Genomic DNA, 16,527 nt, shown 5'->3' with positions numbered 1-16,527 from the left:
ATGAGGAGACGGTGTGCGTCTGATGAGTCTTTGCCTCTCGCCGTCCATCTTCCAGGCCCTGGCGGACCTGGTGCACTCACACATCCAGTCGGACAAGCTGTGCTCCAAGCAGTTGACACTGAGCTGTCCGCTCTGTGTAAATCCTGTCTGCAGAGAGACTAAATCCTTCTTCGCCAACCAGCAGCTGTGACTCTGCCGGAGGACCCCGTGAGATTAGGCAAATGCCCGACCTCCAGACACTTCTGATTTGAGGAGGACGTATTTAGAGATCAAGAGATGGAAGCTACATTAGTATATGTGCACCCTTGGGCACAAATTGTGTGGTTTTTTTGAGAAATGGACTCTGAAATCCTTATTGAGGGTTTTCTATTTTTATATACCCATACAGTAAGCATTTGTATTCGCCTACTCTGAGTAAAGTTACTGGTTTGGAATGTCCGCTAGGCTTTTTAAAAAGTGAGTTCTAAAATTTTATACTATGAGACACATAAATACAGATTTTGGGTTTATTGCCTTAAAGACCTCCTGCAAGGGTGTGGAGAGTCCCCGCTATATCGTGCATATGGTTGTTGTTTTTTAAGTGAACAGAATTGATGAAATGAAATGTAATTTGAAAAAGAAAGGGTACCTGGTCTTTGCCTAAGCACACGGGTTGCAGAGCGCCACTGAGGCCCAGTGGTCACCTGCAGCTGCTGCTTTTGCCCGTGAGTCACCATTAATACTTCCTGAAGCTGCACATGAACCTCACCTTCCGCACCATGAAACCAAACCCAGCGCAGATTTCAAAAGTGCTTTGAGATTCCCCAGGCCCACAAGGCTGTTCAGTGTGTGGAAACCCAGCTTTGGCCATGCGTGCCGACGTGGGAATCTGTGGTACCACAGGGAGGGCTCCTGCCGCCTCCTGTCTCCGAGGACAGCAGTGCTGAGAAATGCTAATGACAGGCTTCGCCTTTATAGCTCATGCCACGGCCCTAGTGAACCTTTCCCCTTAGCTTCTTTATCATGGTTGAGTGTCTCCTTCCTGCATATTTGTTTGAAGATTATTTTGTAAAATAAAGTCAGTTATGTTTTATAACTTTGAAATCTTTAATAATTTTCATTACAAAAATTATATAACCATGCTATAGGAAATGTGAAAAGGAGAGAGAAGCAAACTAGCCACTCTCATGCAGCAACTGTCAATCATATCACTGTATTTCGTGTCAGTGTTTTCCTGTGGATATTTTTTAATGCCATTGTAACCTTGAATTTGTGAGTGAAATAATGTAGGATCGGAATCTGATCTTCTATATTTGGATTTAAGTGGATTTAAAAAAATCTCTGATGGGTTCATAATGAATTTGTAACGATTACTTTGTCTTTCCTCCAAATCCTAAAACTTTGTTCTTCAAAAGAGCATTTCTTTGAATTTTTAGAAGCCAGTTTATAAAGTGGAAATATTAGAGGAGTCATAGATCTTCTATATTCAGGATTTACTATATACATAAATATGATATCAGTAAGGTTCTTAGCCAGTTTGATTGATGCTCTCTGTAATTCAAAACAAATACACATTAGTTAATAATCAAAATTATTACACAGGAGGAGTTTACTTTGTAATGCAAGAAACATGCATCCACTTTAGTGAATAGTTTTCCCACACTAATAACAGCTGTGAAATTTGAAGAAATCTACATTTCTTTCTTTCAAACTGGTTTTCCCATTAGTAGGTTTTGTTTCAAGAAAAAAGGTACAAAGCACAGCTAGTTGTTTAGAATTTTTCTCACCTGTTTCCATCAGCATTTCTGGGGGACCAGGTTCAAGGCAGATGTTGACGTTGAGTGACTGGCCCCCCGTGACGTGAATTCTCTGGGTTAGTGGCATGGGGCCGGAAGGCAAGGTGTGCTTGTACCTGTCCTCTTTCAGATTTGCTGAGGGCTTGTGTTACTTTAATGGCTTTACAGATAAATTACAGAGATGCTGCAGAAAACTCCCAATTCAGGAGCTCTTGCTCGGGTATCTGAAGTCCCCCACCCACTTTGCTAAGGATGCTGACAACGGTGACTGGGCTGTCTGATTCTGAGGGGAGCCAGACCTGCCTCGGCAGTGAGAGGCAAAAGGGTGCTTATGGGGATCACTGCCCATGGCACCTATTGTTCTAAGAAATGTTACCTTTGACTGTTTCTAACCAAAGATGGGTAAGGGTCCTATGTGAGGCTAAGTGTTTGGTAGGACAAAATCAACAGTTGCTCTTTTTAGAGCTAATAGTCTTTGAGAATTGGCATCCTTATTTGTCAACTTTGAAATAACAAATGTTTGCCCAGGTAATTAGCAGTGCACTGCTGGCAGCTTCCTCGAGCTGCACCTGTTTACAGACTTGGCTTTAATTGATGGTAATCAACTTATACAGAAAATTTGCAGGAGCTGTGATCATGAGGCAGTTTCGCTTGCCAGGGTCATTATCAGGCCCAGGTCCCCATATGTACAGCATGGAAGGAAAGAACTCATATTCTAAAGAATATGCATTCTGGAACTAACCTTTTTAAAGTCAAGAAATTTTTGCACCTGAAGAAAATTTGCTTCATAGGAGAAATGAAACCATTGTTAAAAGCCCTGTAAGTTAAGTGTGTATCGGTGGCGTGTTGGTGCTGACTCAGTAGTAAATATCCGTGACTTCCTGGTAGCACCTTGGAGTATGCGTCCTTGCTCAAGTATACCATGAGCAGAATGTAACATTTCTCTAGGAATCTGTTAAATTTTCCTTAATGGCCGAAATTATTTAGATGATCATTATGTAGGTATACAGAAAAAGTTTTTTTTTTTTACTCCAAGTTGCCCAGACTAAGCCTTTCAGAAAGGACCTTATATTAACACTCCTGAAGTTATGTTAGGCAATTTATGTGTTCAGCTGATCTTAAAAAACAGATTTTCGTTTATTTTCTTATCAGTTTCTCATTGAGGCAAATACACAGAGTTGGTGCACCTGAGCCTCTTAGAATAAAGTCGGGTTCTTTTCCCTCCCTCACCTAATCTGTTCTCATAAATTGGGTATTTAATCCAAGAAACTCTGAGATGGTTTGCTCAATCTGATGCCACTGTGTTTATCCAAAATAACGCTATTACACCACAAGAGTGAGCCCACCCCACCAAGGTGGAGCAGAAGGAAGACCTGCTGTGTAGGAAAATTTAACAGATTCCTAGAGAAATGCTACATTCTGCTCATGGTATACTTGAGCAAGGATGCGTACTCCAAGGTGCTACAGTTCTGGGGACTCTGCTGTGCTCACCCCTCCACGCTGGGGGTGGGCCGTATGACCTAGAGGCCAACTTGTATAGCTATAGCTGGAGGGCAGAAATTAAAGCTGGTGGTCTTAGGAAAGAACTGACGTCCGTGTGCGAGGGTGAGGGTTCAAGTGTAAGCAGGAAGCTCTGTCCGCATCTTCAGTATCGTGTCTGTAAGCTCTTTAACTCACCTGAAAACTTCTTCAGAATCCAGAAAATGGCATAGGGGCATGCTTCTCCACATTAAGTGGGAATAGGAAATTCATTGCATCGTCACAGCTGGAAAAGAAAATTCCAAATTGACGCTGTAACTAGTGCTGTACATCAAAATCATTCACTTTCTCAGTCTATATAGCAGTACGGGGCATCCTCAGAGGAAGGCAAAAGCTATCACTTTTTTCATTATTTTTAAAAATTATAACATTAAAAGCATTTAATCAAGGTCATGCCCCAGAAGGGCTTTGTTAATGTCCTTCCCAGGAGTTTTGTTCTAATTGCTGAATAATGGAGATTCTTTTTAACAAGTCCCTTCAGTAACTTCTCCCAGTCCAGGGGACTTTTTGTGACACTGAAATTTCATTTTATAGTAACTAGCATCATAAGGTTTCACAGTACATACATCAAATGGATTAAATCTGAATCAGGCAACCTGCAATTCACTTGAATCAGAGCCAGTGAAAACATTTAATCAGAATTCTGTTGACATTTCATGTGCTTACCTTCTAGCATTCCTGGTTAATTCAAACAGTAGCACCTGGAAACTGATTTTTTTTTTGGCTTGATTTCTTCCAGCTGGTATGGCTATGATCTGATCTTTGCCTTAAAAGTTATGCTTCTTTCTCAAAAGCACTTACACTTATTAAGTACAACGTGTGCTGAGTTATGTGTCACTGAGCTGACTTGTGGATACCAGTGGGTGCTCAACAGAAATAAGTTGATGCTGCCAATATTTGCTGAACAGCACTAATAAAACAAGCACAATAGTGGGTGAGGATCACAGGTCTCCCTGCGTGAGGCGAGACTTAGAAGAGCTCTGGGAAGTGGGGGTCCTCTAGAGACGACATTCATTATCTGGGGTCCCAGGAGAAGAAACACTTTTGCTTTGGCTTTGGCTGTGGGAATTTTATTAAGCTTTTCTCCAGGGAAAAGGAAGTGGCAAACAAAGGCACCCTGTGATCATCAGTTTCTTACAGTGTACTTTGGTAGTGCTGCTTAGTTGTTTTTAGCAGAAATCATTAGCTTCCATTTTTAGAATGACAAACTATTGGCTGCAGTCGTCTACAGTAAGCCAGGAAGATGGATGTCGAAATTAAAAACATTTTTGGAAAAAAGCCTGTTTTGAGCCTTTCTAGGCCCCTGGGCAGGAATCAGGTCCTGTTTCTGGTTACTCAGTAGCTGTCATTCCGAAGGTCCGGCACACGCCCTTCGCTGTCTGCTTCTGTAGTGGGGACACACAGGCCAGCTATTCTCCCAGTTTCCCCTGTGAGTCAAAGCTTTACTTCCCTGACATGCTAAGAAGTAATAGATTTTACTCTGAGAAGTCATGAAGCATTTCATATGTTTACCTTTTCCTTATTTAAAACAAAACGTATATATGTACAGTATGGAATTGGCTGCACAGACATACAAGCAGAGGGGAGCTGGCCAACTGTTAACAATGTCAGGTTGTTAAGCCCAGCAGTCATTACAAATTCTATATCTTACAGGTATATTATGTTAAAAGCCAAGATAACAAAATACTCAAAATTCATCACTTTCCAATTATTTTATTATCTTTGTTCTAGATGTTGTTTATGTCAATTGTGCCTATATGGTGATGAACCTACTGTGTCTCTTTCCGGTGATTTCAGGGATTTCGCATTGGTAGCTGGAAATTGGCCGTGGTAGGGCTATTTACACTGGAAATCAGCAACTAGTACAAATTAGGACTTGATTGACTGTTTTGTTGATTTTCTATAGTTAAGAAAGGGGTGGAAAAATGTCAGTAATATAGATTAAAAGTGGTTGTGTCTCTAAGCCATTACACTGAGGATAGCACAAAACTTGAGGAAATAGTCTTCCATTGTTTGGAAACAATTATCTGATTTATCTCAGGGAAGTCTGGTACACAAAGAAGTTTCACATTCGTATTACGAATGTAAACAAACAACATTCATGTCAGAAGTATATTTGTTGATCAATTGCAATCAGAGGTTGGCTGCGTATCAAGGAGCTTGGTGAAAATCAACAAAAAGCTTTTTTTGAGAATCGATTGACTATATGGAATTTACAGTAAAGAGTATTGTGTATTTTATTCTTTATAAATTGTATGTTCTGTACTTTTGTACTGATAAAATTTATAATAAATATACACTCATGCATATAAGTATAGATTGTTTTTTCAGAGAGCTGGGTGACCATTTACCAAATGCGGCTGCCTAAAATGGAACTTTTCTGGGATGATGGAAACGATATATGTGGATTTGTGCACACTTGTATTGTTCTTCAGGTTCATTACAGAGAATGAAGCGGCTCACTCTTTATCTCACTATTTAGAGTGGAAGCTATCCCATGGTGACTAGATACTTTAACTTTATTAGTAAGATTCCAGTTGTCTCCAGTAAAATCCCAGGACCTGTTGTACTAATGGAATCCCTGAATAGTTGAGTGTGTGACTCTCCCAATCAGTTGCAGCCAGACAGCTGGATAGGAGAACTTTCTGGCTGCAAAGACTTAAGGAATGGGGCTTTGTTCTACTTTTCATCTCCCTGGAGAATTGTCATGAGGTCCACACGCAGCTCTGGTACTTGTTCAGGGAACATAAATCTCTTTTCCTTAAGATCAGCCGCGGCTCTCTGAGGGCCTACTCTTGTTTGTCAGGCCCCTTCTTCACAGCTGTCTTGCCAGTGGGTTTCAGCCCTGAACAAGTTCACTATGGATTCAATGTGACAAAAGAAATGACAGTAGAATGTTCTTGGGATGAAAGGGTTACACCCAACTTTATTTCCACAGTGGCAGGTCAATCACTAGAACCCCATCCACTCAGAGCGAGTCTGCATGCAGCAAGCTGGTCTCTGCTTCTGGGCCTCTCTGCCCCTTCAGCCATCCCCTGGACCTCTGTCCTTGGTGCTGCCACCCTCCAGCCTCTGCTCTGCTCTTCCAGTGCTGCCACCACTCCAGTCTCTGTCTCTGCTCTACTGCAGCCTTGCAGCCATGCCACCGTGTCACCCAGAGCACTGGGCGGAGCTCTTTATAGAGAGTCAATAACAACTTACTGCCCACACGTGTGTAGTGAGCTAGCCATCAGGGCCAGGGTAGAATCCTGGCCACAGGAACCTTCACTTTATCCATAACACCCATTCCTCTGGTAGGCCAACGTTAGGATGTCTGTAACAGCCCAGGAAAATGGGTGCAGTGCTGTGTCCAGAGCTGGCCCCTGAATGCTGCCCAGTGTTCTCGCTGGTCCCTGAGCAACCAGCTCACCACACCCCAATGCCTCTGGTTATACAGTCCCCATTTTTCCTTCAGCAAAGAGACTTCTCAGGACTGGGCTCTGCAGACAGTAGTTTCTTTTATTTGTGTATTTCTTATGTCAAGTCCATGACAGGAAAGAAAAAAACTGTCAAACAGAGAAGCTCAACTGCTTCCTACGCCTCAACTTGACCAGAATAGGGACAACTGCTCTATGCAGCCACTTCACCCTTCTGTGCTTCTGCGGCACTCGCTTCTGTTTCCAGGCCCATGTTATCCTGTGCCACAATCCCTTGATCCTCAGGAGCTAGGGACAGCTTCCAGGTTTTATGTCTGATCCCTTCCATATCCCCCAAAGGCCAGGTATGCAGCTGAGCCTGGTGGTGCTATCTGACAGATAAGGTTAGCCTGGCCTTCCCTTCCTGAGAGCCGAACAGCTCTTGAGGAGTGTGCTCGGACATTGGATTGCAGCGTGTGACATAAGGTGACATTTTGAGGGTATGTGACAGTTCGGTTACAGTTACTTCCCCAAGAAATTTAAATGGATTCCCCCAGACTAACGATATGCACCACCAAATGCTTCTGCCTGTTATTTCTATCTGCATTAGCACCATCTGGGCCAAATTATCTCCTGATCAAGTTTCACTCCCAGCTGAGCTCTTCACAAGTGCGGAAAGAGCAGAGATCATTCGTGAAGCACCAGTGCAGGTGGCCGGTGGCCCACTAGCCAGAGCAGAAGCAAACAAGTCCCACGCCCCAGGGACGGGCATGGATTATCTGCCACAGCGATGGAAACGGCACCTCAGTGGTGAGCAGGCCACTCTTCTTGTTTGGGCCCATCAAGTTTATAAATAAAAGAAATACACTAGATGGTCTTTATTTGACTCTGAAGAGGATGCAGCAAAAGAAAACAAATTTAAGTGACTGCAAGGAGGGTTGGTGAGTAGACAAATTGGCAGGGTTTGTAAATACCAAAACTTTCTGAATGAGGTGTTATTGTTTCAAAACACCATTCACACCTTTAGTCTATGCAGGCATAATCCTGTTTAAATCAGGTGTCTGGACAGGTTGACCTTCATTTCAATATATGAATTTCTACTTATGAGACCCTCCTGTGGTGTGCTGCTATGGCACTCTGGGGTTAAAAAAGGCCCTGATTTATTGCATTTGCTGATTTCCATGGTGCAACTACTCCCACATGGCCAATTCCAGGCTACTTTTGTGATACCACTGATGGCACAGTTGGGAAGAAATGCCAATGACTGGCCTTCATGAGCCAGCACGAGCCGGCTCCCTCACACTGCTGACTCCGCTCCTGGTCAGAAACTTCGGCGCCGTGTATTCTGGAAAGCTGCCCACCCCACTCCCTTCCTGTCCTGAGCTGGGACAAATCACAGAGAACCTAAGCCCTCCAGGGGGGAAAAGCCAAAGGAGAACTGAGGCAGATTGCTTTGAGAGCCTTGGATGCAGCTGTTGGAACCGATGCAGTTGGAACCTCAGATGCAGCTCCCTGTGTCCACAGTCCCCAGCGGACACAGGGAGCTTGGAGCAGGCAGCCTGTGGGGCGCACCAGGGGTGGCCTTCTCCAGAGAGGCCTGTGTGCTGCCTGCCAGAGGGGTGAGAGGGTGGCTCTGGGTTCTATGTACCAGCCTCTTGAATCTTCCTGTGTGTTTGAAAAGCTCCAGAATTCTAAAACATCAGCTGTGTCCACCCGAAAAGATTGCTATGAGGTCAGCTGAGACAATGTGTGGCAAACCATGTTGTAGATTAGAAAGGGATTTGTATGTAGAATACGCTTTTATTAAGTTAATTAACATCTATGTATATATGGACATGGTACCTAGGTCATAATTTTGAAAAATATTTTTCATATTATAAAATATAAGAGATTAGAAAATAAGATAAATAAAACGAAGGGAAAAAAATCACCCACAACCTTATGACACTTTAATGAATCTCATCTCACATATTTTATGCATAGATGTATTACATACTTTAAATTTATAAAAACATTCCTATTGTTCCAGCTCTTCTATTCTGTATTATAGAATACTATCTCATGGACATATTTTATTTGTCATTACATATTCTTTTATAACAATTTTAAATGGCTGCACAATATTACAGATATGCTATAATTTGTTTGCCACCTCTCCATTATTGAAATTTTTAATTGTTTTTTCATTTCCTGCTTATATTTGATAAACAGCCTTACAGACAAAGTTTTGAACATATTGTCAATCATTCCCATAAGAAAAATTCCTAGAAGTGGATTTTCTAGATCAAAGAACATTTTTGCAGATTTTAGGAAAGGATTAAATGAGATGACATGCATGATGTATTTAGTACCGTGCAGTGCTTGGTCTGTGTGTGTGTGTGTGTTAAAATCCCAAGAAATGGTAACTATTATTAGCTTGTGTTATTCATTTGGTTCGCAAGTTACTGCTGTTTTGTTCTCAGTGGTGACTTTATTCTAGGAGGTGGAATTTCACTGTTTTGTTTTTCGGGGGCTATAATGAAGAGAGTGAGATGGCAGGATGGATGTTGTACCAGAAGTTCAGAGCACTCACAGGACCTCTAGGAATCAGGGATCAGTTCTCTAGTTCTGCCTTTTATGTTCCTTGTTGCCTTTGCTTTTTGTCACTTGCCCTGAGAAGGTCAAGGGTAGAGGGAGCAGAGACAGACAAAATAGCTGTCCATCCTTATTCATTAATAATTTTGCAAAGAGTTTGAATGCTGGAAGAAAGTTGAGTTTCAGGTTAAAACAACCTGGTGGATTATGTGTGGATTTCACTTACCCTTTGTAGGTCTGCAGGTACCTGAGTATTGCCTGTGTGTGTCCAGCACACCCTCCTGTCCCCGCATGGCTCTGAGCCGGCTCCCAGAGGGCAGAGCTGTCCATCAAAGCCGGGCAGGTCTCCAGCTCAGGTAACTGCTGCATTTACACAATTGTCCCTTTAAGAAGGGTCAGCAGGGAACATGTTCCTTCCTGCTTCTATGCTTCTGAAGGTTTTCATGTCCACGGTAACCCACTGTGGGCCTGGGCCAAGGCCAAGTTGCCCATCAATATTTTAAAGTAGCGGTGTTATAAAATTTATGGAAGACGCACAAAGGACAATTCCCTGAAGCGACAAGCCCGCTGAGAGAGGATATTGGCTAAAAGGAGATTTCCCACTTGGAAACAGTGTGAGATCCAGTGCCAAGCCGAGGAGACCCTTTTATATGCATGGGCTCAGAGCCTGGGGGAGAGGGCAATCTGACCTGGTTTCAAATCCCACCTACAACTGTTAATTTATTTGGTTATCTATTAACAGTCTCCTGGCAGCTTACTTTTATGTTTAAAATTAAGTGCTTGATTGATTATTTTCTAGAACAGTGATGGGATGTTGTTCTATACTTAAGCCAATCCATTAGTGGGCTCTCTCATTACCGATCTCTCTTCCTTCCTTTCTTGGCTTATTGGGCGTGTGTATGTGTACATGTCTGGGTGTGCAAGTGCACACATGTGCACCAGAGGGTTGGAGAGTTGGAGGACAGAGGAAGGAGTCCTTCTTCTGAAAGCGGAGGGAAGTTGGGCCTTTATATATTCCCCAAACTATGCATCCACAAGGATTTTCCAGCATCTAACAAGAGGTGGTTAATTCTCGGCATGATTCACAGGTAGCCACAGAGTCCCAGAGAACATTTTATTACAGTGATTTCATTGTATCAAAAGTCTTAACATAAGCTTCTGTTTTTAAAAACCTCTACTCTCCTTTTATCTGCTCTGGAGGCATCTTCAAATATTTCCATATTTCTAAGATTTCCTTCTGAGGATTGGGACCCTACTTTTTTTAAATTGGGTTTTTAGAATATTAGATAGAAAAAAAAAATTAGAGCCGCCTAACTCTTGTACTCAGGCAGGTTTCTTGGTGTTCTGGTTGTTTGTGGGTCCCGCAGCCCTGGGGGTGGCCAGGGGTGGCCTAAGGAGGCCTGTGCCCACCCATCACAACACAAGCAAAGCAGGATCTGACCCATGTTCCACCTGCAAGAGGGTGGGAAACACTGGAATCAAGTGTCAGTCAAGGATGACATGCAAATAAACATCCTGGTCCACAGTACATAGGGTGAGACGTAAACTGTGCTGTTTCTTTTCTACCTGCCACCATTTGGGGTAGATGGACTTTCCACCTTATAAATGAGAATAGGTCCAGGCAAGGGTGACTCAACCCGCCAGTGGTGAAGTGAGGAGAGGCATCGGGCCCTGTCTGCTGGTCATGGAGCCCCTTAGAGGGGCGTCTGGCTCCTCACCCTTCACCCCACAACCCAAGAGCAAACAGGCAACCTGTACCACGGACGGTGCTTTACCAAAGAGGCATGTTCCTAAAAATCTCTCCTGAAATGGGTGTTTTGTAAATTGAATTTGGGAAGTATAGGGACCCAAAGAGAGCTTCTGTGAAGTAAAGACTCTTACTCTCACACGCTCCTGCCTTGGCTGGTTTGTAAATCCAGATTTTTGACTCAGGCTCGTGTGGGTTCAATTGTGAAGTCTTACTAAGAAAAAGAAACTGGGTCCCATTAGGCAAAAAGTAGATGGAATAATAGTCCAGAAAACCATTCCTAGAAGTTTTACAGCAGTAAAGAGCATGGGGATGGCAGGTGGGGTCTGGGCTGGGGGTTGGCGCTAATTACCAGGTGGCCTTTCCGCTGCCATCCTTACTGGGCTGTAGAGACTTCAGGTGGACAGACCAGAAAGTGCTCTGTGGCCACAGGGTGACTAAGTACTCTGGCTTAATGAGAAGAGCTCTGACCAAGTCCAAAATCAAGGTGCCGGCTGCGCTGCTTCCTCTGAAGGCTTCCAGGAGGGTCCTTCCTGCCTCTTCCAGCTCCTGGGAGCTGCAGGCGTTCCTTGGCTTGAGCCTACCTCACTGCCGTCTCTGCCTCCATCTCCACACGTCCTTCTCTGTGTCTGTGTCTTCTTTTCTGTCTCTTATAAGGGCACTTGTGATTGGATTTAGGGCCCACCTGGATAATCCAGGATGATCTCACCTTGAGATCCTTCATTCCATCTGCAAAGACCCTTTTTCCCAAATAGGTCACAACACAGGTCCTGGGGGCTAGGACATGGACATATATTTTGCAGGAGGGGTTGGTGGGGGGCATTCCACCTCCTCTACATGCATTTCTTGCCTCTCCCAGAAGCCACTCCCACACACTTCGCAGGGCCTGGTAGCTCGCATCTCCTGCTTGTGAGGATGCATTTATGGTCAGAGCAGAGAAACAGGTCTCAAGGCTGAGGTGAGTGGTTCTGGAATCAACAGAACCTGGAGCCCAATCCTGGCCCTGCAGGTACGAGATGTGAGGCCTGAGCAAGTAAGCAGACCTCCCAGGGCTCTGACTCCTCATGTCTAAGATGAGGAGAGTAAATCCACCCGCAGCTTGTTGTAAAGACCAACAGAGATGACACATAAAAAGCAAATGCTCTGGGCCAGAGTAATAGCTCCATATTGTAGCCATTTTCATGGGCTGGGAATGGACAAGACTGTTCCCAGCCAGCCAGGTAACCTCTGGTGGGTCTCCCCACCCTCTGCATGTCAGTGAGATGTGTAAAGAGGCAGGGATCCGACAGAGCCTTCCCAGCCACAGGGCCTGGCACCCTTGATCTGGCTGAAGCCTCCAGCAAGTGCTCTGAGACACTGGCGGCTCAACTCTGGGTGGCATTAGTACAGCTCATCTCCTCGCGTGGGACTGGGCTTCCAAATGGCATGGAGAGTGTGCAGCTCATGTCCAAATATGTCTGCTGGCATCTTTGGGAAATGGTTTCCATGGGTTGTATTTCCCTCCTGAGCAGGAAACCGGTTGTAGAACCCCCAAGTTAAAGAACAGGGTTAGAGGAGCAGGTATTGAGCCCATTCTCCTGTGTCTAGGTAAGATTGTCCAGAAACAGAAAAATCACCGCAGGGTAGAGGCTGTCCCGGCACCTAGAAAAAGCCTCCGCAGAGCAGGCCCACAGAAGGCATGAGTGCAATTCGAATTTACAGGTGAACGAACTGCAGCTCAGAGAGGTGAAGTCACCTGTCCAAGGTCACATAGCATGGGTCTACCAAGGGTTCTTTCTTTCTAGGGTTCTTAATAGGATTCTTATTTCATCTGAAATTGGTTTTGGGTCCCATTGTTCAGGACATTGTTATTCAACTCTGTTGTGCAACTGTTCGGAGATACTTGAAAATACACTCACTCCTCTCAGTGAAATTACAATCTGATGCAAAGTTAGAAAGAGGAGAGTCAGGATGAGACAGAGCAGAGAGAAATTCTTCCAAGTGGAAGGTCCGAGATGAGGATCTGGGTGTTCCCACACACTTTTCCTGTTTCCCTGGAGAAGAGGGCGCTTATTTTATTTGGCAACCGAGCCTTGGTTTAGAAGGATAAGGCACATGTGTTTTTGTCCTCCCCGTGGCCTGGTCTCTGAACAGAACTTTTGCTCATACAGACTTATTTGGCCAAGTTCTCAAGATCTCTTTCCCAGCATCAGTGTCTTAAATCTCGCTAAGCTAGATTATACATACTTAGGTATTTGTTTTTTAAGAAATAAAATTTCAGTAGTAGTGAAACACAGGAGCACCTCCTGCTCAGCTCTCCAAGCTGCAGGGGTGGCATTTCTCATCAGTTCAGAAGTTTGTGTGACCTTTGCCCTGAGGCATGGGTGCCAGGTATTAAAGGCTGTTGAGGGCCACTCTGTGTAGCATAGGAGGTGACATCCACTCTGTACATGTGACAAGTCCTCGTCTTTTTTATTGGGTGCCTGCTCTACTGACTTTCAGCCTGTTTCGGAGGATGGTTCTGGTGGCCAAGGAGAAAGTTCTTGGCTTTGGATGGCCCTTTCACCTCTGTGCGGGGCAGGCTTGGCCATGGGGCACACTGTCGGAAAGGAAAATGCTTGGTGTTCAAATGGTGGCACGGTACTGAGCAGGGTGTGTGCTTGGGTCTGGATGGGGGTGGAAGGAGAAGAGGAAACTGATTTATAAATCACATCTTGCAAATCCTTCCACTTGGGGCTGGTTGTAAACTCCTTTCTTTGCTTTTCTCAAGCTTTGACTTACGGATCGGGATCATGGGGTTTGTGTCCCTTCATCAGGCTGTAAGTTTAGCAAGGTGCTCCATAAAAATGTTCATGATTTGCATGCTCTAGGCTGGTTTGCATTCTTTATATGACCATTTTTAGATGGATTGTCTCTGTGGGCCTCTGTCCTTTTGTTTTCTGGGGTTCAGAGGTTACATCAAAAACCTCCCTGCCTGCTGCCTGATGTGACCTTTGAACTCTAAAGGGCACAAGATCATGAGCCCATAAAATCCGGCATAGACACTGAAGGTGTCATTCTGATTGTCCTCTGAGGACAGAAGTTTAGGGCTTGATCACATGATTCATGGTAGAGGAAATACTGAGAGAGCAAAAAGCAAGTAACACCACACATCTGAGTCTCAATCCATAGCCAGGAAGGATGTTAAAATAAAAAACAACAAGCCTCAGGGGATGGACAGGGTGCAAATTGCTAAAAATGTCAGCTGCATCTTTCTCCAGCTGTTTCTAGTAGGACAGCCATGAGAACGTCAAGCATGCCAAATCTTCAGACTCTTAGGGGTAAGATGTTATTTTTTAATTGTGTCTCCACCATCAGATTCACCTTCCTGTATGCTGCCTGCCCTGGCCAGCATGAAGACAGCAGGAAATTAACAACAGGAGGTCTACCTGCTGTCACGTGGTATTCAAACTCTCCGGAAGGACAGCGAAGCCAGGCTGGAATCTGAGAGCCGTGGCCTGCGCAGCTTCGAAGGAAGAGCATTAGATGAGCTGTTGGTTTTTTAATAGGGGAAGAAGCACTGGCTCAGGTTCAAACCTCCGAAGGGTATGTCATTAGAAAGGGGAAAAATCTATTTAGAATAATGCTAAAGGTCTCCTTGTGGCTGGCTAGCATTTCAGGGCAAATCAAAACAAACATGCAAGGGAAGTGCCGTGTTGCTCTGCAGGGCCCAGGTTGAAAAGTAAAGGCTCAGGCTCAGGATCTTTGACACCAAATAAATTATCTAGAATATTCTAAAACCATAAATGAACTTCTACTGATTTATGCAGAGGTTTCCAAGGTCTTTCAAAAATGCATGTGAGGAGCATTTACGCTCCCCAGTGGCAAGGAAAATGCTCCGCGGCAGCAGAAAGGAGCAGAGCGGAGCGCCGCTGAAAGCCTTCAGCTGCAAAGAAGCTGCCCTCTAGAAAAAAGCCTATAAACAGGATCGGGAGTAGGGGGAGGGCTCGTCCTTGGGGAGAGGTCAGGGTCTGCTCTGGACTGAACAGAGGGGGAACTGCGCCCCATGTCAAAGGGGGCCCCGAGACGTCTGTCCCCACATGTGAGTCTTATGCCCAAACTGAGCAGAGGAAAGGGGCGTTTTTTAAAGACATGGAGGTGTAGAAATGCGAGCTCTCCCCAAGGGCAAGGACAGGAGACACTTCTGACCTGCAAGCCTGACCAGAGGCTGTGGGTCTGGAGTCCTTAGAGGGCCAGGAGGGTTTTGAGAGGTTTAGGCTAAATACTTGGGAACCAATCACAGCTAAGCAATGAAGGGTCCACGCAGGGATGGGGAGAGGGAGAAGGGGGCCGCAGGGGGTGGCCAGAGAGAACAAGAGCCCCGGAGGGAAGACAGCTCTCTCTATGACGGCTGGTGGCTCCTAAGCTGGGGAAGGGATTGCACACGTGGAGACAGAACGGAGGAAGGATGTTGTCTCTGGAAGGACTCGGTTTTATATTTACTTCAGGCCCTGGGCATTTAGGGGTTAGTTCCTGGGAAGAGCTGAGCCTCCGGAGCAAAACTCTTGTCTGACTCCACCCCTCAGAGCAGCTGTTTTGAAGATGGGGTGCATTTCACGTGCTAGCTGACTCCAAGTTTCAAGTGTTGGATGCACCAAGATCTTTGAAAGGTGGTGTCTGCTCTGGGGTGAGAGACCTGTTTCCTCTGGTGTCTCTGGTTACCTGCCTTGTCTCCTGACACCTGCTCTCCCTGGGGTCCAAGGTCCCCACCTGGGCCCTTGTGCTTTCTCGGATTTGGGCCAGTACCAGTATAAGCCCCCAAGCTTTTCTGGTTTGCTTGATGGAAAAGGGAGTCACCCTGTGGGGGAAAGGGAATAAATTCTGAGGCTAGTGGAGAGCGATGTACAGGGAACCATTTAGATTGAGGAGTGGGCTGGGAAACACCCCCCAGTGGGGCTGGTTTTTCATGAGTGGGTGGGAAAGATGCTCCTTCCAGCACCCACATGGCTGGTTATCCTGTTTGGTAGGAAGAGCTGTCTGCCTTCTTATCACATTTGAAGCCCACTTTTCCTCAAAAGAACAAGTTAAACCCCCCTCCCCCACCTCCAGGAAGTCTTCCAGGACTTCCAGGAAGTTTCCCAGGCAGTCTTGCAGCCAGCCCAATGTGATCTTTCCTTTCTGATTACTTGGAGTACCACTCATTCAACGTGCATTTTGTTGGTTTTCTACTGTCAAACAGACTGCACACATGCATATGTGTATATTTCTCTATCGAATTCTAAACTCCTTCTGCAGCTCCATTCAAGACCCTTCCAGAGTAGGAACTTCATCTTTCCTCTCATTCATCCCCCTCCCTAAAATTTTTTCTTGGTTAATTGATGTATTGACTCCTTGGGTCCACCATACATCTTCCTTTGATGGACATTCATTTTATTAGTCGCCCAGTGGGAGAACCATGCTTATGAATCCTCCCCAGCTTCCCTACTGCAGTGCTCCGCGAGGCCCTCAGAGGTTCTGATTTCGAGTTGTGACCCTGTCA

General features: G+C 45.1%; 2 protein-coding genes across 3 annotated transcripts in view; one reads left to right on the top strand and one right to left on the bottom strand.

The window, feature by feature from the left end:
* FECH (ferrochelatase) overlaps positions 1-5,626 on the top strand; it is a 35,566-nt gene extending 29,940 nt beyond the window's left edge. Inside the window, exon 11 of the mRNA XM_017679434.3 lies at positions 56-5,626. Coding sequence (XP_017534923.2) covers positions 56-190 — 135 coding nt within the window. The 3' untranslated portion in view covers positions 191-5,626. The remainder of the gene's footprint in view (positions 1-55) is intronic.
* ONECUT2 (one cut homeobox 2) overlaps positions 3,450-16,527 on the bottom strand; it is a 95,201-nt gene continuing 82,123 nt past the window's right edge. The window contains exon 3 of one of the 2 annotated variants that reach the window (XM_037016233.2): positions 3,450-3,540. In XM_037016233.2, coding sequence (XP_036872128.1) covers positions 3,465-3,540 — 76 coding nt within the window. In that variant the 3' untranslated portion in view covers positions 3,450-3,464. The remainder of the gene's footprint in view (positions 3,541-16,527) is intronic. The other variant, XM_073213128.1, reaches the window with a different exon arrangement.

The sequence above is a fragment of the Manis javanica genome, chromosome 9 (assembly GCF_040802235.1).
Source record: "Manis javanica isolate MJ-LG chromosome 9, MJ_LKY, whole genome shotgun sequence".
NCBI classification, from domain to species: Eukaryota; Metazoa; Chordata; class Mammalia; order Pholidota; family Manidae; genus Manis; species Manis javanica.
This window is presented reverse-complemented; position numbering and strand designations above follow the sequence as displayed.